The sequence below is a fragment of the Martes martes genome (assembly GCF_963455335.1).
Source record: "Martes martes genome assembly, chromosome: 16".
In the NCBI taxonomy this organism is placed as follows: Eukaryota; Metazoa; Chordata; class Mammalia; order Carnivora; family Mustelidae; genus Martes; species Martes martes.
The window spans coordinates 42,994,959-43,017,283 of record NC_137904.1 but is presented as its reverse complement, the minus strand read 5'-3'; the positions used below and the strand labels follow the sequence as shown (position 1 = coordinate 43,017,283).

Here is a 22,325-nt window from a genome sequence, read left to right as displayed (position 1 = left end):
GGAGGGAGAGAGGGAGAAAGGGCAGGGTGGCTGGGATGGCGGTGGCCTTGCACTGCTCTGGCCATTGCCTGCAATTCCACTGTGCTGCCCCTGGCGAGTGTGCTGGGGCAGAGGGGGCAGGCGAGTGGAGCCAGAAACAGAGATCCCAGAGGTGCCTCAGTGACCCAGAAGCCCAGGCCCCACTCCCAGACTGGCTGTGGGACCCCAAGGACAGTCAAGGCCTGCCACGGATGCTGCCGGGCCTCTCCCACCTCCCCCAAGTTCCTGGGCAGGAGACCTTCCACTGACCTTCCCTCCCAGGAGGCCTGGCTGAGGGCTGGGGCGTTTTCCTCTGACCAGTCATCTGTCCAGTTGGACCAGTCAGGAAAGCAGGGGGCTCCCAGAATGGGGACCCCCCTTGCTCTGCCCTCCCGCTGGCTCCAGAAGGGTGTGAGAGGGTGTGAGAGTGGTCTGGCTCTGTCACCCCCTCCACGGTGTTGCCCCCCTTCCCTCTAGAGGCCAGGAAGGAGGGGCTGCTTTTCTTTCCTTTTTTTGAGTTCATTTTTAATAATTGGCTCAAATTACAAAGGTCCCCAAGGAACCCTGGGGGAGGGAGAGAAACCGGGAGCGGCAGACATTCACTGCCGGCACCCGCCGACCCCACCTGCCACCCGTTCCCCGACAAGTGCATGGGGAAAAAGGTCCCAGACCCTTTAAATAATCCTAAAAAAGCATAACGAGAGAGCAGGCAGACGAAGGTGCTCCTGCACCTGAACATAGGTGACCAGGCCACCCTGACCTCCGTCCTGCTTGGGGCCCCGGTGCTCTCCCACCAGGTCTGCCCCTCCCATTCCAGATCCTGCCCCGGGCCAGGCAGGGCATCTTGCATCTAGTCCTCCTGGAGGCAAGGCCAGTCACTGTGTAAACATCAGCAGAGCAGACCCCACTGGCCTCGGCGGCAGAGCCCTGGCACCCGGGTGCCCGACTGCACAACTTGCTCACGGCATGGCTCCCAGGCACAGCAAAGCATGGAGGACAGTGGTAGCCAGGGGCCGAGGGGCTGCACCAAGAGGAAACATCTTCCTTCCTAGTGCTTGAGGCCAGGTCCTCTGTGGGTGCCGGGAAGCCCCGCTGGCCCTCTTTCTGGCTCTGAAGGCTGTGGTGACAGGACCCTGCCCTGCAGGGTGGTGAGGGGGCACAGTTACGCCCGGGCCCCCAGCTCTCCGACGCGCTGCCGCAGGTGAAAGGCAAATTCAAACATGGTGGCCGCGAGGCTCTGATGGATGAGGTACCGGGGCAGGCGGCCCTGCGGGAAGGTGGGAAGAAGTTTCGGGAAGGCCTGCCCTCAGCCAGCAGGGGTGGGGGGAGGGGGATCCCCTGGGTCAGAGCTGCAGGTGCAGGTGCAGCTCTGGAAGGCAGCCTGACCACCCCCCCACCTCCCCCCGCAGGAAGAACACACTGTGCCGGCTCCTGGCTCCGGCCACACAAACAGACCCAGGAGGGGCCGGCCTGGCAGCCAGCCACCACTCTGTGGGGCCCAAAGTGAGGGCATGTACAGGCCCTCCAGCAACTTGGGAGAGCATCTTGACCCAGCCCCCAATTTGAGCATAAGAGAGGAGGCAGAGTAGGCGAGGTCCTGAGTGTGACAGGTGACCGCCCCCAAGATCCCCCAGCAGAGTCCTCTCTACCACCCTGAGCCAGTCTTGCTGCCCCAGCACCCCCACCTTGAGATCTGTATTAAGGATCCAGATGAAGGTGCAGACTCGGGGGTTACTGGCTGACTTGAGCACAATGAAGCCCCCAGGACCGTTCTCTCCCCTATGAGAAAAGCACAATTAGGGGGGCACCTTGGAGCCAGGAAAGGCCTCCGACCTGACCCCACACCCCATTCCTGGCCCATCCTGGACTGGGGTGAAAGATGGAAGGGAGATACTCGTCTAGCCACTGCCATTCTGCCTGAGTAGGGCCCAGAACAGGTATCCCGGAGGCCACCCGCACCTTGTGAGGCCCAGTTCCCCCTTCTATAACCTGCGGATGTCTCGCACCCCTGGTGGCAGCCATCACCCTCTCTGTGCAGGGATTCTCAGTCCGCTAGAGCAGGGAGGGGTGGACCATGCAAGCATTTCTCAAATCGGCTTGCAGTACAGTGCTGGGGGGACCCAGGAGGGGGCGCCTTCCCAGGAGGAGGGCAGGGCACGACCCATCACCGGGCATTTCCCCCACAGCCCCACTGAGCACGCTCAAGCCCACTCCGCAGAAAGAGGCCCGCCAGTCACCCATGGGTCTTGTGTGTCGAATCTCATATTCATCGCCCAGTGCTCTCTGTGGAACCCCAGGAAGGACGGGGAGAGCGGGGAATCAGGAAGGAGGTCGGCTGAAGCACTGGGGTCTAGGCTGACAGCCGGAGACCTGGAGGATGCCCCGAGACATGGGACAGGAAGACTGAAATGCCTCTTCCTCCGTGGGGACTTATGAGCAGCCCGGGGGTAGGCAAGGCAGCGGCAGGGAGGTAAAGCTCCAGGACACAGAGCCTTCTGCTCAGATCCCCTGGACCAGCGCCACCTCGTGGCTCCCAGCCCCCTTTTCTGGACTGGTCCCTGGCCTTGGGCTGTCCCTGGAGCCGCCCAGGAAGGCTGTGCGTTTCCAGCCCTTAATCCCCCAGTCTCCAGGAGGTAGAGCAGATTAGCGGGCCTAGGGGCTGGGAGGGGCAGAGCCCAGCAGGACAGGGGGCTGGAAGGCGGCCTTGGCAGGACAAAGTGCCCAGAGGTCTACACTGTCCCCTACCCTGCCCTCAAAGCCACCAGGGGACAGGCCAGCCAGGATGGCTCACCTGACGTATTTGTGTGTAGGGGGCCTGGTGCAGTGGGTGGTGGCGATGCCCGAGGACAGGTAGCGGTCTCTGCGTCGCTCAATGCGCCGCACATTCACGAAGTCCCTGGGGGCGGGAGGGTTAGATGGGCAGGAGGGTTAGACGGGCGGGGAGCCAGGCTCAGGATGCAAGGGCAAGAGTCCTGCCTTATAGGAAGGGCTTGGTGGGGCTCACCTGGGGGAGACCACCCCACCCGCGGCCCCCGAAGAGACATCGTAGGAGATGAGAGTGTTGTCCTCTACTCGCTGCAGGATCTAAAGGCCATCAGGGGAGATGTGAGGTACAGCCCAGCCCAGGAACACCCCAAGCACAGGGTCCCAGCACCTCAGGGAACCCCCCAGACCAGCCTCCTCTCTGCCCAAGTCCCTTTACTAACAGCAAATCCCAGGCCCTGTGCTGGGCTCTGTCTGCGTGCTCCCTCTCCAAGAGGCGCCATTACCATCATCCCATTTTACAGACAGGGAAGCTGAGGCACAGGACAGTTCAAGGACATGGTCATGCTGAAGGATGACTGTACCTGCCCTGCCGTGTCGCTCTGCCCTGAGGGGTGGCCAGGCTGGGCCCCCCAGTTGGCTCACCTGGCAGGCGGTCACCGTCTTGTTCCACAGCACCATCCTCTCGGGCTGTAGGATCACCTCCTGGTACACCAGTTCAGCAGGGCAGGGCAGGAAGGTCTGGGACAGGGCGGGCAGAGGGCTGGGTGGGGCCAGATGTGCTTGGGCACAGCAGCCCTTCCCTCTTGGTGGGGAGAAACCTGCCGGAAGGCCCCTCAGCCCCCTGCTGAAACCTCAGACAGACCAGGAGCCTCCAGAACCCCTGCTTCCCTCCCTCACCTTCAGGATGAAGGTCTTGCCATGAAAGGGAATCTCAATGGTGTACACGGTGTCCCCGTATTCCTACGATAAAGACAGAAGGGGGACAGGGAGGTGGGCGGAGGGCAGGGGGAGGGCAGGCGGAGTGGGCCAGTGGTGAAGGGATGGGCGCCCCAACAGGGCAGCTTTGTAACAGCTCAGGGTGGAAAACTCCAGGAGTTCGGCGATATTCAGGCAGCCAGTAAAAAAAGTGGTTCTGACAAACATCCAGCAACAAGGAGAGAAAGGCTTTTGCTGTCACATTCAAGGACAGAAGCACAGCTGCAGTCACAACTGCGATGACCCGTGTCTCCAGGCCATCCTGGGCCGTCACATACAGGGACAGGGACGTGTCCGCTGTTCTCCAAGCTCACAGCCATCTCTTTAGAGAATGTGGTTCTGCTCATGAAACAAGACACCAGACCACGGCCAAAGCCTGGCTTCCCCTTCAAAGCCAGAGCTGAGTGAGGAGAGCAGTAGGGGGCCATGGATGGGCACGGGCAGGGCAGCAGTCAGGGGAAGGCGCAGTGGAAACATCCAGTCCGGCCCCACCTCCTGCTAAGCAGCGATCCCAGGGGCCCAACCCCCTCTCCTGGCACAGGAATAGGGTTCCAACCTGAGCCATCCCTGGGCTTCTCGGGCCTCAGAAAAGCAAGCAAAAACTCTCAACACACATGGGCAGGTCAGATGGGAGAGAATTTCCTTACATTGTTCTTCTCAAACTTCCAGTTCTCCTCCTGAGCCAAGATCTGGTCCACCACTGCCATGGCCTCCTTCCCCTGATGGATGTACTCCCGTTCCTGGCCCAGGAGGAGAGGCAGGAAGGGATCACCCTGGGGCTCGTCCGCCACCTGCTTTGTGGCCAGTTCCTTCTCCACATACTCCATACCCACAGAGTCTGGGTTGGTCTCTCGGGCCCCCCATGGGGGCCCCAGGTGCTGTGGTTGAACCGCTCCCCTCTGGGCCCCAGGTGTGAGCCGGCCCAGCGGGCCTGACTGACGGTGGGGCAGACACTCAGGGGCACGCTGACTGGAACTCGGGCTGCCTGAGGTCCACCCTCTTCGGGGAAGCCCCTTCCCACTTCGGCTTGAGCCCAGCACTGGCACCTTCTCCAGGGGGGTTGCCCACTCCAAAGACTGGGTGGGGCAGGGAGCCAAATACCTGGGCAGAGAAGCTTCTCTTCCCAATGTCTTCATCGGATTCGTTGTCAGACCCTTCGGAAAACAAGCACAGATGACAACAGGAAGGTGTGGGGACAGACTGTGAGGAGGTGGCGGGGTACAAGACTGCGGGGGGACAGATAGGGAGAGGGGTGCTCGCCTTCCCCAGGGACCTGAGAGAAGGAACAGAACGAACAGACCCAGCCAACCCGCTCCTGATGAAGACTCTCGCTGAAGGAGTTTCCCACCCACCGGCCCTCACCTGCAAAGGATTCTGGGGGTGAATAGAACTGGCCCTCGGACAGAGCACCAGGGAAGAGCAGGGGTCCACGGGCGACAGCAGCCTGGGCAGCAAGATACCCTGGGGGAGCAGACACAGGCAGCCATTGTCCCAGAACAAGGGCAGCCATGCCTTAGCAGCCTGGGGTCCCCCCACTCCAAGCTCACCCTCAGGCTCCGGGAGGCTGTTCAGAGTTGCCAAGATAGCTCCAAACTGGCTCTCATGCCCGAAACTCTCCTCTCTTGGGGCTGCGATGACCCTCCCTGCACCCCTTCCCCAGGACTCACATCGTTCCTCCTCGGCCTCCTGTGGCAGGACTTTGAAGTCAAGGAACCAGGTCTCCAGCCAGGCAAGGACAAAGGAGACGATAGGGAGCAGGTAGCCGAATGCCCCTTTGCTGAGCAGCTGTGGAGGGAGGGGGCTGAGCTCCACAGTAGGGGGTCACCCGAATGCAGAGTCCTCTCTTGGGGCTACCAACTGTGGCACACACCCCACTCCTGGGCCCAGCTGCTTGGGGACTCCATGTGGCACATGCCTCTGAGGTGGCTTAATGAATTCTGTAGCAGGATAAACTGAGTATAGGTTGGCAGAGGAACTTTTTGCTCTTGAGGTTGCAGAGGGACAGGTGGAGGAAGCCAGTGAAGATGCTCCCTTGGAAATATCAAGGACAGGATTCTCCCTCACCCCAACCTGACAGCAGGAACAGATGCCCCAAATCGGAGAACGGGTCCCCTCTTGGGAGAAGCCCATCCCTCCCTCCGGTGAGAGGCCCACCAGACCAGCCTGACCGTGAGCCACTGACCTCGGAGAGGATGACCTTGACGATGAGGAATGCGCTGGACACCAGCGTCGTGACCTGCCCAGGGGAGGGAAGGAAGAAGAGAGGGAAAACGGGCTGGGGAGTGAGTCCTCTGCTACGCTGCCCCTCGCACCAGCCCCGCCCGGACCCGCATGCTGGCAGGAGAGGGCCATCTTACCGCAATCACCCACCAGTGCCGAAGCCGCAGCACCGCGTAGCCCAGGAGCAGTCCCGAGAAGCGGAAGAATGCCAAGACCTGGTGGGGAGGCGGGCAGGGGACACACAAGCCATCACGGGCTAGCCAATGCCCCCTGCTCCTGCTGAAGATTGACCTCCCCGTCCTATCCCGCTCCTCCAGGTTCCCTCTACGTGGGGTGTGATGCCTCAGGAGAGAAGGACCGAGTCAGTGTTTCTTGGGGGATGACTCGGATGTGACCTTCTTGGACAGGGGTCTACTCTTCTCCCTCACCCTTGAGGCTCTCCGAAGGGAGGGCCTTATTTAGGGAAGAGCTCCCTGAGGGTGGGAGCCAAGTGTCCCCGATCAGACTAGGATGTGTGCTGCAGGAAGAAGAGAATCCAGCCAGAGGCACGTCCCTGCACCTCCGCTGCCCCCAATGGCCCCCTCCCTAGGTCCACTCACGAAGATGTCAAAGAAGGAAGTTTTGAAGTTGTAGTGGATGATCTCCTGCTCCAGGTTCTTCCGGATGCCTGTGTTGGTCTGGAAGAGGGAGATACGAGCAGCTCTGTAGGCAGAACCAAGTCCCCAAGGGTGCCCCACCTCTGGGAATGGCGAGCAGGCAGGGGGAGTGATAAGCCACTGCCCAAGGAGGGCCCTGAGACCCTCCAAGGGAGGACCTGAGACCCCAGCGCTAATCTCGTTCCTCCAAGCACCCGGGCAACCCAGACGGGCAACCCAGACGGGCAGGGCCCGGCTCCAGCATGGACACCTGTGGGCACGCTGCCCAGAGAGGGGGAGGCGTGGAGGGCCTCGGGGCTGCACAGGGGAGGCAACAGTCCCCGTGCGGGCAGGTAGGGCTGGCTGACTGGGTGCCGGGAGCCTGCCTCTCACATAATCTCATCTCCCCCCTCCACTATGGTGCTTCATCTTCCCAGCCAACCGTCCATCTGGGGTGATGGGGACCGGGGGTGGGCACTGGTGTCAGACAGAGCCCCAGGTGGCAAATCAATTGATTAGGTTTGTGCTTAATGGGCAAAATCCATCAGGCTGCTAGAAGGAACAGCTAGCAACAGAGACAGAGCGAGCAGACTCGTCCCTGCCCCAGCCACCTATATATTTTCGATGGGACTCTGGATGCCTTGGCTGGGGAGGGAGAGGATCTGGACAGATAGCGAGAGCCAGGCTGCAGCCTGATTTCTCAGGAGGGATGGGGTGGCAGGCCTCGGCTTCTGCCAGCTCCCTGCAGAAGGGAGGAAACAAGAGGACTCTGGGAAATGGAGCCCAGGAGCCTGCAAAGTGAAGACCCTTCGTGACCACCTAGACGAGAGTTTCTAATCCCCAGCAGGTGACCCAAACTGAGGTGTGCAGGGGGTGCTTACTGACATCCAGATGTCCAGAACCCTGAGTCTGAATCCCAGAGCGAGCTGAGCATCTGGAATCTTTGTGAAGCTCCCAGGTGATTGCAGTGCTTAGAGCAGAAGCCAGTAGCCCAGGCAGCCCCCTCATTGACACATGAACACCTCTGAACATCCCCACTGTGCGTCTTGACCTCAAGATCCCCCTGGGCCCCATGAAGTCTCACATGCCACCCCCCACACTGACATCCTCCCACCCCAGCTTGGCCCTCCTCTTGGGCTCCACAGCTCCTCTGAGCCCTAAGAGCTGCGTCCCCTCAGAGGTCTCCCCCTGCCTGGGCACGTGCAGGTGTTGATGGCAATGGTGTTCTGACTCAGGGGAGCCAAGCCCTGGCCCCTGCCAGTCTCTGGCCGTAAGACCCTTCTGGGGCCCTTGTAGCCACTGGGCAACCCCGGCCTGTTCAAGAACTAAAAACGTATATGCTCCAAAACATGAAAATAAAGCCACAAAACCAAAAATTAATCACATTTTAATTGAATGTCTATCAAGTGAAACATTATGGCTAACTCCATGAACGGCTAAGCCCAGCATTCTGAACTTTTCATTACATCTGAAAACAATGTGGAGATCAGACTTCTCGATTTGCAAGAATTCCCAAGTATGCACGAGGACTGCTGAGCAATTCTACCCAGTACATCCAGATAATTTCAAAAGTAAAATTATCAAAATTTTTTCAGCTGTCTGCTGGCAAGAAACTATATACTGAATGAGAGCTGTGGGTGACTTTTAGTGCTTGCTTTGATGCTGGCTGGAACCTTCAAAAGGAAGAATGCCTCCCGGGGCGCCGGGGAGGTGCAGTCGGTCGAGCATCTGACTCGTGGTTTCGGCTGGGGTCGTGCTCTCAGGGTTGTGGGATGGAGCCCCACGCTGGGCTCCACATGCAGGGTGGAGTCTGCTTGAGATTCTCTCTGCCCCTCCCCCAGGTCTCTGTGTGTCTCTCTCCAATAAATAAATAAGTAAGTAAATAAATAAATCTTAAAAAAAAAAAAAAGTTAAAAAGGAAGAATGCCCAAGACATCAGAAGCTCTTCAAATGGCCCTGGACCTTATGGGGCCGCAGCTTTCTCACTGGTAAAGAGGGTCTCCAGGGTCCCCCATGGCTCAATCTTGTTGAAGGCGCCAGTTCATCTATGTGCTCAAAGGACAGTCACCCCCAGAGCCCTCCATCTGAACACTTGTCACACCTCAAACTTGTCCTCTTCACCCTTAATCCAGCCCCTCCCCAAACTCCTCACTTCTGTCAACAAACTCATCGTTTTCCTGTCATCAGAGCTTGAGACCTGGAGGAAGGGCACTCTGACCCGCTCCACAGAAGGCAAACAAGGGAAGGCTCAGAGAAGCCGAGTCCCTCACTGACATGCCGCAGTGAATACAGAGGAGACGCTGACACCCACGGAGCCTGGGAGCTTTGTTCTCACGGCTCCTGCCTCTGTGGTCGGGTCCTACTCGGGGCCGTCAGAGCCTGGAGATCAGGTGCCATGGCCCGCTGGCCTGGCACCACGCACCGGGGAGGAGGGTGTGGACCCAGCACTGAGAGGCGGCCCCACCTCCAGGCTGCTGAGCCCAAACTGGGGGGCACTGGAGTTGTGCCCAAAACGGGGAGGGGGAGCTAGGAACCACCAGGAACTGGGAGTTTTTACTGGCTGGCCCTGCACCGTGCCCTCTGCGCCTCGGATGCAGCAGGGGTTTGAAAACTGCTGAGTGAGTGGATGAATGAAGGAATGACTGAATGGAGCTAGAGAGCAACAGAAGCCAGAAAGAAGACAAAGGTTTCAACCGGACAACCACCGTCCATGGGGCTCTCTCTGCCCTCCTCGAGAGTGTCCACTAGAGGGCAGTTTGGTGCAGAGGTCAAGGGTGTGAACCTTGCAGCCTGAGGGTCTGGGTTCAAACTCTGCCCTTCTTCACCTACTTGCTGAGGGACCTTCGACAATGACTCCAGCCCTCGGAGCTCCCTTTTCTTTGGAAGATGAGAACAGGTGTTCCTATCTTCCCACTCTTCATTTTACCGGGAAATCTAACCCCCGCCAGAGACCATCCTCCCGTGCGGCAGCTACAGCCGGAGGAAGGCCCAGGTGACACTCCCGCCCCCCCGCGCAGTCTGGGGTCCACTCACGTTCAGCTCGATGATCCAGAGCAGGGAGATGAAGAGCAGGTCGAAGGTGACAAAGAGACAGAAGGTGCGGCGGACATCAGAGATGGCGCGGCGCTTCTCCAGAGGGGGCGGGAGGAAGTGCGAGGAGAGGGCCTGGCTGTGGGACAGCGAGGAGCCGAGGGAGGCCACGGCTGGCAGGCTGCGCTCCAAGTCGCGGGCCAGCTCCCCAGACAGTTTGTTCATCCTGATGGGCCCCCACCTCACGGCGGGGAAGGCGGGGCCTCAGCTGCAAGGCTGCAGGGAGGCGGATGGCTGGTTAGGTGGCCTGGTGAGGGCCTAGAGGTCCTGTTAGTTAACCTCCTTCCCTCCGCGCCCCACCCCCAACGCCGTCTGCTCCCAAACGCATCTGCCCCCTCTCACATCCCAACCCCAGGGTGGCCCAGGGCCCTCTAAGCCCAAATTCTCCCCAGCAGCCCCACTTCTGAGCTGGAGGGGGTTAAGCACCCCACTCTCTCATTCCTCCTTACCAGCTTCTGCCCTGCAAAGCCCAGCAACCCACAGTTCACCCTTGGAGGGCTCTGGGGTCGTCCCTGCTGCTTGAGGGCACAGCTTGCTCCTGCCAGGCCTGCTGGAGGTTCAGCCTCTGGTCCTGTCAACAGCCTCTCGGGCCTGCCCCCACCCCCCCAGGAGAAGAGGGCCCCAAGCTCTGTTCTTTGTTTGCCAAGCACAAAGCCACATTCCCTCCCAGCAGCCAGCCCTACCCTCCCACCCCCTAATCCATGGCAACTGGGAGGGACTTCCTAGAGCAGCGTCTCTGAGTGCTCTGTGCCGGGACAGCGGTAGGAAGGAAGGACATCTTGGTCCCTTCTCTCCAGCTTCACCCCCACTGCCCCCATGTCAGGCCCATCTACCATCCTCTCCCCTGGTGTGACAACCAGCCCGGGGGCTGAGTCTGCCTCTCTCACCCTGCAACAACTCTTCTCGCAACAGGCAGAGGAAGGTCTGCCAAACACAGATCACAGCCCCCTTTTCAGAGCCCTCCAGCCCAGGCCCTGCCGTGGCGGCCCCACCCGCTCTTCCAGAAGCTCCTCTTACAAGGTAGATACGGCTCACCACCACCCCACCGCCACCCTGGCCTTCTTTTCGGTCCCTCAGTGTGGCAGCCAGGTCCTGCTTCGGGGCCTTGCACCTGGCTCTCCCCTCCCCAGTCCTTCCAACAAGCAGCTCCAAAGTCCTCTCATTTGGGGGCCTGGTCGTTGGGCATCTGCTTTCTGCTCGGGTCATGATCCGGGGGTCCTGGAATCGAGCCCTGAATTGGGCTCCTTGCTTGGCAGGAACCCTGCCTCTCCCTCTCCCACGCCCTGTTTGTGTTCCCTCTCTCCCTCTCTCTGTCAAGTAAATAAAATTCTTAAAAAAAAAAAAAAAAGTCCTCCCCTTCTCCTCAGAACCGCCCCACACGCACCCCCCAGGGACAGCAGTCTTGCTCTATGACAGGGACCCCGAGCCTGTCACGATCTGCCAGCGTCTTAGTCCTTGTTCTGCCAACTCTCCAGGTGCAGGGCTTCCCCCGGCCGGGTCATTGGCGTCTCCCAGCACCTAGCACAGGACCCGGCACCCAGGAAGGCTGCACGACTGCCTGCTGACGGCTACTGCAGCGGGTGTCCTGGTCCTCAGCTCCACGCCGTGCTGCCGAGACCTGGGTCGAACCTCGACAGAGAACCAGCCGCGGCCCGAGGCAAGGCCCGAGCCCCACTGCCCACAGAACCCTGTGCCCACAGTTGTGCTTCAGGCCCATGCAGGCCAGGATGGGGCCTTCTAGTTCACAGAGCAGGCAGCCAAGACTGAAGGGGCAATGGCCCGAACTACCCCTTGCCTGTGTGACCATGGGCCGAAACTCTTATGAACGCTAGGGCAGGGGCCTGGAGGACTCCCTGCCGGCCACACAGCCCCCAGACCCAAGGTCTCTGCTCCACCCATGGGCTGGCAAAGAGCCCGCAGCAGTCCTGTCCCCTGGGCTCAGCCCAGAGCCAGAGGAAGCTGGCTCAGTGTGGTGGTGTCCATGCTTCTGGGGCTCGGTCAGAGTCTCCCTGAATCTTCCCTCAGGCCAGAGACCCAGGCTTGGGGGCTGGTGGGAGGGGAACCGTGGATGTCGGTCTCTGGTCCTGGGAAGGCAAGACCTAACCAGTGCCCTCCTGCCCCGATCTGCTATCCCCTCATACCTTTGTCATGTCTACTACCTTCTGGGGCCCCTCAATCTATCAGGTCCTGAGCAAGCTCCCCATCTGTGACTGGCAGGGGATTCTGAGCAAGCCAGTGTGTCCACCCCTCTGCCTCCGTGCAAGCCCCAGTGGACAGGAGCAGGCTGTTCTCAGCACAGGCAGCCGCACAAGGCCACCCCCCAACAGCACACTCTTGGGGTTGCCATGCCCGGCTCATCTGGCGGGCACTGAAGGAAAGCTGGGCCCAGCTCTGGAAGGAGGCGGTCAGAGAGGAGATGTAACAGGCTGCCGGCAATGGGACCCCCCAACATCCGTCAGCTGGACCTGGTGCCAGACAGAACGCACAGCGCATCGCTCACTGTGACAGGCCGTGGCTCCGGGGCGGGTGACATTTCTGTGTCTTTAATGGCCCTCTTGTCTGCTGCCAGATCTGTTTCCATTTCTCTTCCTCCTTCCTGTCTCTCTCCCAAACCGCCTTTCTATCTTTGTGTCTCTGTATCCCGCTCCCGTGACCATCTTTATGGGTCTTCCTCCCCAAGTCTCTCCCATCTGTGAGTCTGTCTGCACCGCCATCAGCTCAGTCTCACGCTCCCTTCCTCCGTGTGTGTGTGTGCGCGCGCGCCTTCCTCCGTGTGTGTGTGTGTGTGTGTGTGTATGTGTGCGCACGTGTGCGTGTGTGTCATCTTCCCTATCCACTCCTCTCCCTCTTCTTGATCTCACTGCAGGGTGCTGTGGCTTCTCTCCTCCCAGGCTGCTCCTGAGTCTGTCTGGCGTTGTCCCCAGCTTCCTTCCTCCCTCCCTCCCCGGGGACAGGACTCGGATGGCAGCAGACTGGTGTGAGACCCCCCCTCCTCTGGGAGCGGCAGCAGCACTGACACTCACACATGCAGACGTCCTCGGTGAAGCGAGAGACGCAGATGAGGGCTGAGAGCAAAGGTGCTGGGGGAGCCCAGGAGAGCTGCAGACACAGGGGTGTGTGGAAACCAGGCAGGGCTGGGGACGGCAGGCCAAGAGGCGGGGGGGCGGGGGGGGCGGTTCTATATCACCCTCCACCATGAAAGCTGCTCAGAAACCAAAGAACATATACAGTAGAAGGAGTACTGGTCAGGGATGAAGACCTGAGCGCCAGTCCTGGGGAAGCCACTAACCCGAGTAACCAGGCAAGTCCTCACCAAGGCCCTGCTTTTTATCTGGGGGGAGAAGTGCTTTTTCAAACCCCTTTCTTCAAGCAAGAGAAACTTAGAGAAAGAGAGAGAGAGAGAGAAAGAAAGAAAGAGACAAAAGAAGAAAAGGGGAAAGGAAAAGAAAACCTGACTTAGAATCTTAAATAGAAAAAAGATAAAAATGGGACTGCTCTGGGTCTTGCCACAGAAGGTGGCCACAGACAGTCCCAGCGGGCAGACATTCCTCAAACTCCAGGGGCACTTCCTCAGGCCCAGTTTGAAAACTGCCCACTCAGATGACTTCAAAAGCTCTCTGGGCTCCACCAGGCCACCTGCCAGTCTAAGAGGCGGAAATCATCTCGGCCTGGAACTCCCTTGAGTGGTCCCCGAAGCACTTGTGCTCTGGTCCCCTGGCCCTGGGGGTGGAAGGTGGCAGCTGGCCTCCGCCCCACCGTGCCCACCATCCTGCTGAGAGGGAGGCAGGAATGAGTGCTGTGGGCGGGAGACAGCAGGGCTGCCACCAGGGAACCCCGGAAGCAGCTCCTCCTGCCCCGCCCAAGCCCCTGACCAGGCGTCAGGAGCAGAACAGCACGCGTGGGGTGAAGGAGTCCGCCCTGGGGTTAGCTGCAGACTTGACACTCACTGGACCTGTGTTTTAGGAGAAGCTTAGCTGCATTGGCTTAAGGAAGGGGGTGAGGAAATTGGAGGTTTTATCATCCCAGGTTGCAAGGGAAAGAGGGGTGGGGGGGGCAATCCACCCCAGATTACTCCAGTTCTTTCAGTTCCTGAGGCAAAAAGGAGGGGCAGGCATGGGCCCCCAGGGCCTGCCAGGCCTTCTCTTACCCCAGGAAATGCCACTGTTGGCCAGACTGCAAGAGGAGCTTTCGGGTAGGGTCCCAGACTCAGGGCAGACTACAGCAGGCAGCTGACACTGTTGAAAGAGAGCTGGACTCCGAGGTTGGGGTTCAAGTCTCAGTCTGCCCTTACGAGCTGGGCAATCTGGAGCAAACACAACCATTCTGAAACTCGGTTTCCTCAGATACATTAAATAAAGGCAACACTAATATAGTTAATGCCTTTGAACCATGCCCTTAAAAATGGTTAAAACGTGGGGCGCTTAGGTGGCTCAGTGGGTTGTGTCTGCCTTCAGCTCAAGTCATGATCCCAGGATCCTGGGATCAAGTTGCACATCAGGCCCCCTGCTCAGCAGGGAGTCTGCTTCTCCTTCGGCCTGCTGCCCATCCCCCCTTGCTTGTGCTCTCTCTCACTCACTCTCTCAAATAAATAAAATCTTTTAAAAAAGAAAGAAAAGAAAAAAGAATGGCCCAAGTCATTCCAGCTCCAGGCACAGGTGAATTCCCAGGGAGCAGGCAGTGGCAGGAAGCGGGGGCTGTCCTGGCTCCCCACACAGGCTCTAAGGGGCAGTGCCAGGGCTGACTGCCAACACTACGGCTTCCCACTGGTGCCCGGCCCCGCTGCAGGCACCCCCCGTTCCCCATTTCCACAGCTCTTAGGGCACAGATGGGGTCCTTGCCAGCTCTCAGTCACAGCCCAGACCAGAAGCTCCAGCCACCTCTGCCGCTCAACACCCGGAAGGCCTGCAGCTCCCAGCGGGGGTTCCCCGGCCGAGGCAAGTCTACAATTTAATAGTGCCACGTACTCACTGTACCAGCCTCAGAGGCTATACAGGACACTGGGGACACCTGTCTTGACCCCGCTATCTGGGGCATCAAAGGATGATGCATGTGAAGTGCCTGGAACAGTGCCTGGAACCACAGAGTAAAGGCTCAGCAGACGTTAGCCCCTGATGCCACAGTCCCCTCTGAGGCTCCCTGCCCTTTAACATGCCCCAACCTCCAACAGAGAACCAGCCAAACTATCCCAGGTCCAGCTAGAGCTTCCTCTGCAAAGCTAAGCTACCCTGGTCTCCGGGTACGGGAACCAAGCCTCATTTGTAGCCAGAAATGACACACACTTCTGAGACGTGTGGCTTCTCCAAACCTTCTCTTGAGGCCGACAGGACAGTGGACATAGGCTCTCAACATCTCGCTCACTCCGTACTCCTCATCAAATGTGAGCACTAGCCTCACACTGGCCATGGAGGCTTCCCAGTGCGGTCCATATCTCTGTACAAACCAGGAGGAATCAGTGAAGCCGAGAAAGAACTAGAGGCTAAGCCCGGAGAAGTTTCAAACCCTGGATTCCTGCTTTACTACGGCTGAACCTCTCTGTGCCTCAGTTCTCTCCTCTGTAAAGTGAGGATAACAGTGGCACCTGTTTCCTACAGGTGCTGTAAGGATTAAACGGCTTATTAAATGCACTGGCCTAGAACAGTTCCTGACACAGAGTGATCACCACCTAAGGATCAGCTAGGTTGACACTGCTGTCTCTTCTTTAGAGGAAGACACAGTCTTGAGCTCTGACTGCCTCAGTTGGATGGCTTCAGGCCAGGACTGGGGCTGTTCTGGGTCAAGTCACCCCTATAAGGCCCAGGTGAGTGGAGACTCCACAGATGGGCAGGAGGCCAAGGCTCTGGAAGATGGTGGCCCCTGCCTGTGTCCTGCCACTGGTCAGCCTGGGAAGGAGCTGGTTCAGGGAGGGCAAGACAGCAGATCAAACAGAACTACAGGGCAGCTGGGTGGCTCAGTCTGTTTAACGTCTGCCTTCCATACAGGTGGTGATCCCAGGGTCCTAGGATTGAGTCCCACCTCGGGCTCCCTGCTCAGCGTGGAGTCTGCTTCTCCCTCAGCATCTGCCTGTCACCCCCACCCCTGCTTGTACTCTCTGTTAAATAAATAAAAATCTTTAAAAACAAAAACAAAACATAGGACCACAGGCCATCCTGAGGAGCAAGCACAGAAGAAACAAATGCAGCCTAGCAGCGGCCTGCACTGGCCCCCTGCAGACACCTCTCCTTTACTCCTCATACCCCACCAGGAGCTGTGGAGGTGAGGGTGGGCTGGAGGAGACAGAAGGATGGAGAGGCCTGCCCACAGTCCCCCGGGGCAGGATGGGGCAGAGCTGACCCCGGGCCTCTGCTGGCCCCGGAGGCCCTACAGCCACCCGCTAAGAGCCTGTGGAGAGCCCAGCACCCTCCCCTTCACATCCAAACCATCAGCAAATCTTACTGGCTCTTCCTTCAAAATCCGGCCAGTGTATGTGCCCACTGTCACCGTGTCCAAACCATCACCTCTTACCTGCTACACCTTCCTGACTGCCTCCTTGTCTACATCCCAAGTCTTGTCTCAACACAGCAGCCAGAGGAATCCTGGTAAAAGTCAGACCACACTTCCCCAATGCTCCAAACCTCCAATGGCTTCCAGCTCACCCTGAGTAAAGGTCAAAGTCTCCATCCTGGCCTACAAGCCCGCTCTTCCCCAGCCTCTTCCCCTGGAACCCTCTGATCCAGCTATACTGGTCCTTCTCTGTTCCTTGGACATAACTAGCATGGCCACGCTCCCACCCCATGACACTTGCACCTGCTGTCCTGTCTGTCTGAAGTTTTCCCCCAGGTCTCTGCAGCACTCCCTTCATTCTGGTCTCTGTACATATCCCTTTGGAGAAGCCTTCCCTGAACTCCCTATTTAGCTCCCACCCTTCATCCCCTTACCTGCTTTAATCTTCACAGAGCTTACCACCCCAGACATATTATATGGTAACAGGTCTGCGTTTACTACCTGTCTTCTTCTGGAATGCAAACTTCACACGAGCAGGAACTCCCCCTGCTTTGCTCCATGCTGTGTGCTCAGCACTCAGAGAGGTACCGGGCTCTGGAAGATACTCAGGCAAAGTGTTAAGCAACTAGCCTGAGCACAGGTGTGCATGTACACAGCCCTGCCCAGCCCTGAAGGAGGAGCCCTCCCAGGCCAGACTGTCTCTCTGGGAGCTGGATTCCGCCCTCTGCTGGTATCTCTCCTCAGGTAGAGTCGAGGCACCAGCAGGCCAAGAGAACTGGTTTCCTGGGCAACCTGAGGCGTGGTGGATGCTCCCCTCCCTTTTCGTGGACACCAATTTGCAGGAAGAAGATGACATAAGCTAAGTTCCTTGGATAGCGAAGGTCCAGAAGAAAGAAGGACATGCTCCCCAGGAGAGATCCCAGAGCTCCTCTCCAGCTGTGGAGGCCGAGGCTCCTCCCCTTCCCAATACTCTCCTGACCACAGGCTGCTTCCAGAACACACCATGGCTGGCAGTCTCCCTTCTGAGCCTCCACTTCCCTCCACCTTCACATTCTAGAATGACCTCCTTCCCCTGGGGGAGAACTCCAGTTCTTCAGAGACGGTTCAAACCCCACTTCCTGGGCAAAGCTCTCCCTCACCATCCAAGGCTCCTCCAACCCCAGCTCTCTGGCTCAGCACTACTCTAGACTTGAGGTTCAAAGTCAAAGTCATCTTTCCTTGAAGACTTTAGGCCTGGGTCACAGTGCTTGGCCATGGTACCTGTTCAGCAAGTTAACTGGTCTGTGGGTCTGTAATGTCCACCCTGGAACAGGGGAAAGGGCATGAGTTTGGGGACTGGGCATCAGACCTGGAGTCAAAAGCTGAAGACCATTCATGACTAGGCTGTGAGCCCTTGACTGAATCACTGAGTCTCTCTGAACCTCAGTCTCCTTATCTATAAAATGGGGATGGTATAGTGACCACTTCACAGAGCTACTGAAAGGATTAAGAATAACACACACAGAGTGTCTGCTTAATTAACAGCAGCTATGACTACTGTGAGGGGCTACGGATCTCGTGTTAGGGGCGGGGCCTGGGCCAGGCGTGTGCAGCATAGACTCTGCCTAAACAGGGCCCCATATGCACTGCCAGATGCAGAGATGGGCCCTGGCCTCAGAGAGCTGACCCCGGACAGCACACAGCAGGCTCTATTATACTTCCAGGCTCAGGGGCCCGTGCCATCAGCCCTGGCACAGCTGGCTTACTGGCCCCTACCCTGTCTCACTGACAGAGAATTTGGGAAGTTCCCTAGAGGAGGACTTTAAGAAGAGGACACAAACCAGGCTCCATTTCTCCTTTCCTTCTGGAGAAGTGGAAAGGGGAAGAGTCAAGCCAAAACAGAAAGTACATTCATCGCTGTGCACTGCCCCCTCCGGCCGGGACGTTCTGAAAACACAGAAAAACCCTAACAGACCAAGGCTGACTCGGGTCCCCTGCGTCTTCCACACACCAGGCCCCATTAAATGTCCAGGAGGCCCCAGCTCTGTGCTGACAAGACCCCCGGCCTACTCAGGGGCTGGTGAGTCAGGCCCCACCCACCCTTAGTGCTACTGGATAAAACCTGGGAGCTAGCGAGGTCAAGTTCTCAAGGTCAGTCTTGAAAGGGCCAGTCATCTTCCGGGAGAGAGCTCAGTCAGGTCAGCTCATTCAAGGGAAGGCTCCACAGGCAGAAGGGAGTACAGTACGGACCCCCTGCCAGCACCAGCTCTAGCCAGGCAGAAGACAGGATCAGCCCCAGCCAGAAAAAGTTCGCAAGGATACACAACTGGTCAGAGGGGATGCCCTGCTTGTCCCTTGTCTTACAGATGTGGCAGCCACCCCTGGGGGAGGGGTACTGAGGCAGTTTCTCAGAGACAGCTGTGGACCTGGAGTCAAGAGACAGTTCTTGAAGGTCCTGCTGAGTGACACTGACCTTACTCCCCTGGAGTCCCAGCCTCCTCATCTGTAAAATGGAGCCAACAATCTCTACCACTCATGGGAACAAGTATGAGCTGACAAATGTACAGGCTTTTTGGTCTCACTCACACCCCGCCCCCCAACTCTAGGTGTGTGAGAGCTCGGTTTTTTGCTTTTTGTTTATTTATTTATTTGACAGAGATCACAAGCAGGTACAGAGGGAGGGAGGCAGAGAGAGCAAGGGAAGCAGGCCCCCTGCTGAGCAGAGAGCCGGAATTGGGGGGGGGCTCCATCCCGGGGCCCTGGGATCATGACCTGAGCCAAAGGCAGAGGCTTTAACCCACTGAGCCCTCAGGCGCCCTGAGAGCTCGGTTTAACACTGAGCCTGTGCTAGTCCCTGGGGCTATTCGGGGGCTTGGGGTCTGGTGAGGGAAGCTAACACATAATAAACAGTGTCTCACTGTAATCAGCACTTTCAGGGAGGAACAAACAACGGTCCGGTCCGTGGGCCCTCAGAGAAGGGACATCTGACCCAGGCTGCAGTGGGTGAGGTTGGGAAAGCCACAAAGAGGAGGAGCCCTCTGACCCAGGCCTTGAAGAATCCATATATATCAACCATAGGCAACGAAGACGAGCATTTCAGGCATGACCAAAGGCCCAGACTCTGGTCTAAAGCACAGGCCCAGAGCATAAGCTTGCAGGCTGAACACCCCAGGGGCTCTGCCCCTAAACACCAGGCGCCAGGCCTTCAGTCCCCTCCGGGCACGGTCCCCGCAGGCTCCTAAACCAAGGGGACACTTCCTTATGGCCAAGCAAGGAAAGGAATCCCCAAACTCAGCAAAGGAGGCTGCCTCTGCCCTCCTGCCCACCTTAGCCCTCCCCCTGCAAGAGCTCTGTTCAGAGGACCCAGCTGCCCACTCTCTGAGTCCACCCTGGTCTCTACCTCTCTGGTAAGTTCATCCTCTTGCCCCAAGGTCCCTCACTAATTGTCAGCTGCTCTGGGAAGCCATTCTTGGCCCTTCTTTCCCATGGGTTCCCAGAGCTCTGTGTACATTCCCACAGAATTAATGCTTGTCATGTAACCTTCATTCATTTCCAGAGTCATTTCTGAGCAGACTAACATCAGGTCTGGCTCTTTTTCATTCTTGAATCCTCACTCAATAAATCCCGACCCCGACCCCCATGCCCTCCACCTCAGCATTTTATTTATTGACAAAAAGCCAGGCTTTGGGGCTCTGGGACAGAATGAGAAGTCAGCCACATCAACATTCCTCAAGCAACTTATGAAATTAAAAATTACAACCACTGCTCTATAACATTTTTATATAAGCAGTAACAGCTCACATGTATTTACTGAGCATTCATGCGCTCACTGATTTAAACCCTACACACACATTATTTCATTGAATCCTTACAGTAACTCTATGAAGTAGATGCAGTGCTACCTCCATTTTACAAATGAGGAAACTGAGGCACTTTCTTCACCAAGGGGATAAAACAGTATCAGAACCCACAAAGTCTGAATCAGGAGCCTATATTCTCAACCACTGTTCTAGTATGGACAGGGTGTTGCAGGGACACAGGGGAGTAGTATTGTCTTGGGTGGGGGCAGGGGATGGGAGAAAGCCAACCCATAGGTCATATTGCCTGAGCTGAGCACTGAGAAAGACAAGTAGAAGGTAGCCCGGCAAATAAGAGAAGGGGCTTCCCAGGCAGAGGGGCTGGTGCGCAAAGACATGGAGACACAAAAGTACAAGGTGTGAGCAAGTTCATCCTGCGGAACCTTGTTACTGGACTTGAGGGTGCACTTAGGAGACTGGCAGGAAAGAAGCCAGAACCCAGACGGTGCTGCAAACTGTGCTGGGATCCAGCCTTTTTCCACAAGCAGTGGGAGGCCAACTTGTTTGCTTTTTCCACAAGCAAGAAAGTAATGCTATGAGACTTGTGTTTTAAAAAGATCACAAGGGGCACCTGGGTGGCTCAGTGGGTTAAAGCCTCTGCCTTCGGCTCAGGTCATGATCCCAGGGTCCTGGGATTGAGCCCCACATCAGGCTCTCTGCTCAGCCGGGAGCCTGCTTCTCCCTCTCTCTCTGCCTGCCTCTCTGCCTATCTGTCAAATAAATAAATAAAATCTTCAAAAAAAAAGGGGGGGCACGTGGCTGGCACAGTCAGAAGTTTAGTTTAAAAAAAAAAAAAAAAAGGATCCTAAGGCTTAGTGTGGAGACTGGGTTGCAGGCAGCCATGATTGGAAGCTGCTGGGAAGCCACTACAGTTATCCTAGTGAGAAACACATCAAGGTGGTACCAGAAGAGATGGAGGCCCACGACCAGGTGTACAGCATGTTCAGGAAGTCAGCTGGATCCGGGCACCCCACAGATATGGGAACTAAGGGAGAAGAGGAAGCGTAATACAATTTCCTGGTCTCGCGCTGGGATGCGATGGCACAGGAAGAATGTATTTGCAGGGGGCAAAGACCAGTCCAAGAGAGCTGCCGCTGAAGTGGAGCTGTCCACTGGTAGCTTGGACGCCCAAGTCTGGGGCTCCAGGGAGGGGCTGCGCTGAAGAAAGAGGTCGATGTGGGCGCCTTTCGGGTATCTAGGTGGTGTAAAGCTGAAGCTACAAGAGTGGATGAGACCATCAAAACTCAGTGTATAGTGCGGGGGCTTGGGCAGGAGACGAGACTGGGAAACGGTACTTCACTGTCAGGACAGGAGGAAGAAAATAAGGAGATGCAGACACCGAGGACGCCAGGGGGATGGGGCGTGTCAATTACATCAATTAGGAACGAGTGTCACTGGTGTAATGCACCTTTAAGAACTCGAGATTCTTTAAAGAGCCCTTTTGATGTCAGTTAGGGAAGTCATTCACTGCCGTTTTCAAAGGAAGTTGGGGGAGACCGGAAGACAGTGAGACGCAGACCTATCGGGACGTGTAGATGTTTTCCTCCTCTTTCAGAGACCCTGACCCCTGCCCATATCCAACTCCTGACCCCCACTACCCAGATTTCGTGCCTCGCCTTTCCCCTCAGAGTGAAGAGTGTGTCTCGGGAGGGCGATCCGGGACGCCCTTCCCAGGCGCTCTCGGGTGGGCGGGGCCGCGGAGGGTCGGCGTCGGAGCCCCCCAGAACCCCGCGCTGGGCGGAGCGAGGCCGAGCAGGGAAAGGGGGCGGAACCTGAGACGCGGCGGGTGCGCGAAGGGTCGGACGGAACCAACGACGGACACTGGGCAGGGAAGCGGAATCAGCTTACAAGACACAGACCTCGTACCACCCGGCCCCAGTGACCTCCCCCGGACCCACCTGCTCCATATCAGCCACCGCCCAGGCTCTTCCTGCCTCAGCCGCAGTCCGGCTCGGCAGCCCCCGGAGAGCCTCCGAACAAAACAGGATCTCCCGGCGGCGCCACTTCCGCCACTGAGCCCGCCCCCGAGAGCGACAGGGCCGTGCGTAGGGTGCAGCCCCGCCCCTTCGCCTCAGTCTCCGCCCCCAAGCGTCTGGGCCCCTCTTGGAGGGCCGGAAGTGGGGACTGCGTGAGAGGGTCTTACTAATGGTGGGGGGAATGGGAAAGAAGCCCAGGATCATCATCATTGTTGGGCCACAGAGGCCTGGCACTGTGGGGAAAAAGGGGGAACTAACCGAGGGGAAGCTTTTGGGACTGGCGGACAGGTCCCTTTAGAGAAACCCACTTACTCTTGAGAGTTCTTTTC

General features: G+C 57.8%; 1 protein-coding gene across 2 annotated transcripts; it reads right to left on the bottom strand.

Moving 5' to 3' along the window:
• Positions 1 to 533: 533 nt before the first annotated feature.
• On the bottom strand, positions 534 to 22,022 carry STARD3 (StAR related lipid transfer domain containing 3). 2 transcript variants are annotated; one of them, XM_080826824.1, is made up of 15 exons: positions 21,919 to 22,022; positions 9,648 to 9,920; positions 6,579 to 6,656; positions 6,117 to 6,194; positions 5,942 to 5,995; positions 5,427 to 5,544; positions 5,122 to 5,220; positions 4,861 to 4,913; positions 4,407 to 4,499; positions 3,682 to 3,744; positions 3,427 to 3,522; positions 3,023 to 3,102; positions 2,810 to 2,914; positions 1,704 to 1,797; positions 534 to 1,285 (listed from the first exon to the last, which is right to left on the bottom strand). In XM_080826824.1, the coding sequence occupies exons 2-15, from the start codon at positions 9,867 to 9,869 to the stop codon at positions 1,181 to 1,183; spliced, it is 1,338 nt and encodes a 445-aa protein (XP_080682950.1). In that variant the 5' UTR covers positions 9,870 to 9,920; positions 21,919 to 22,022; the 3' UTR covers positions 534 to 1,180. The 2 variants fall into 2 exon arrangements, with proteins under 2 accessions (XP_080682950.1, XP_080682949.1); XM_080826823.1 differs by having other exon boundaries at positions 5,938 to 5,995; positions 6,130 to 6,194.
• Between the last annotated feature and the right edge of the window lie 303 nt (positions 22,023 to 22,325).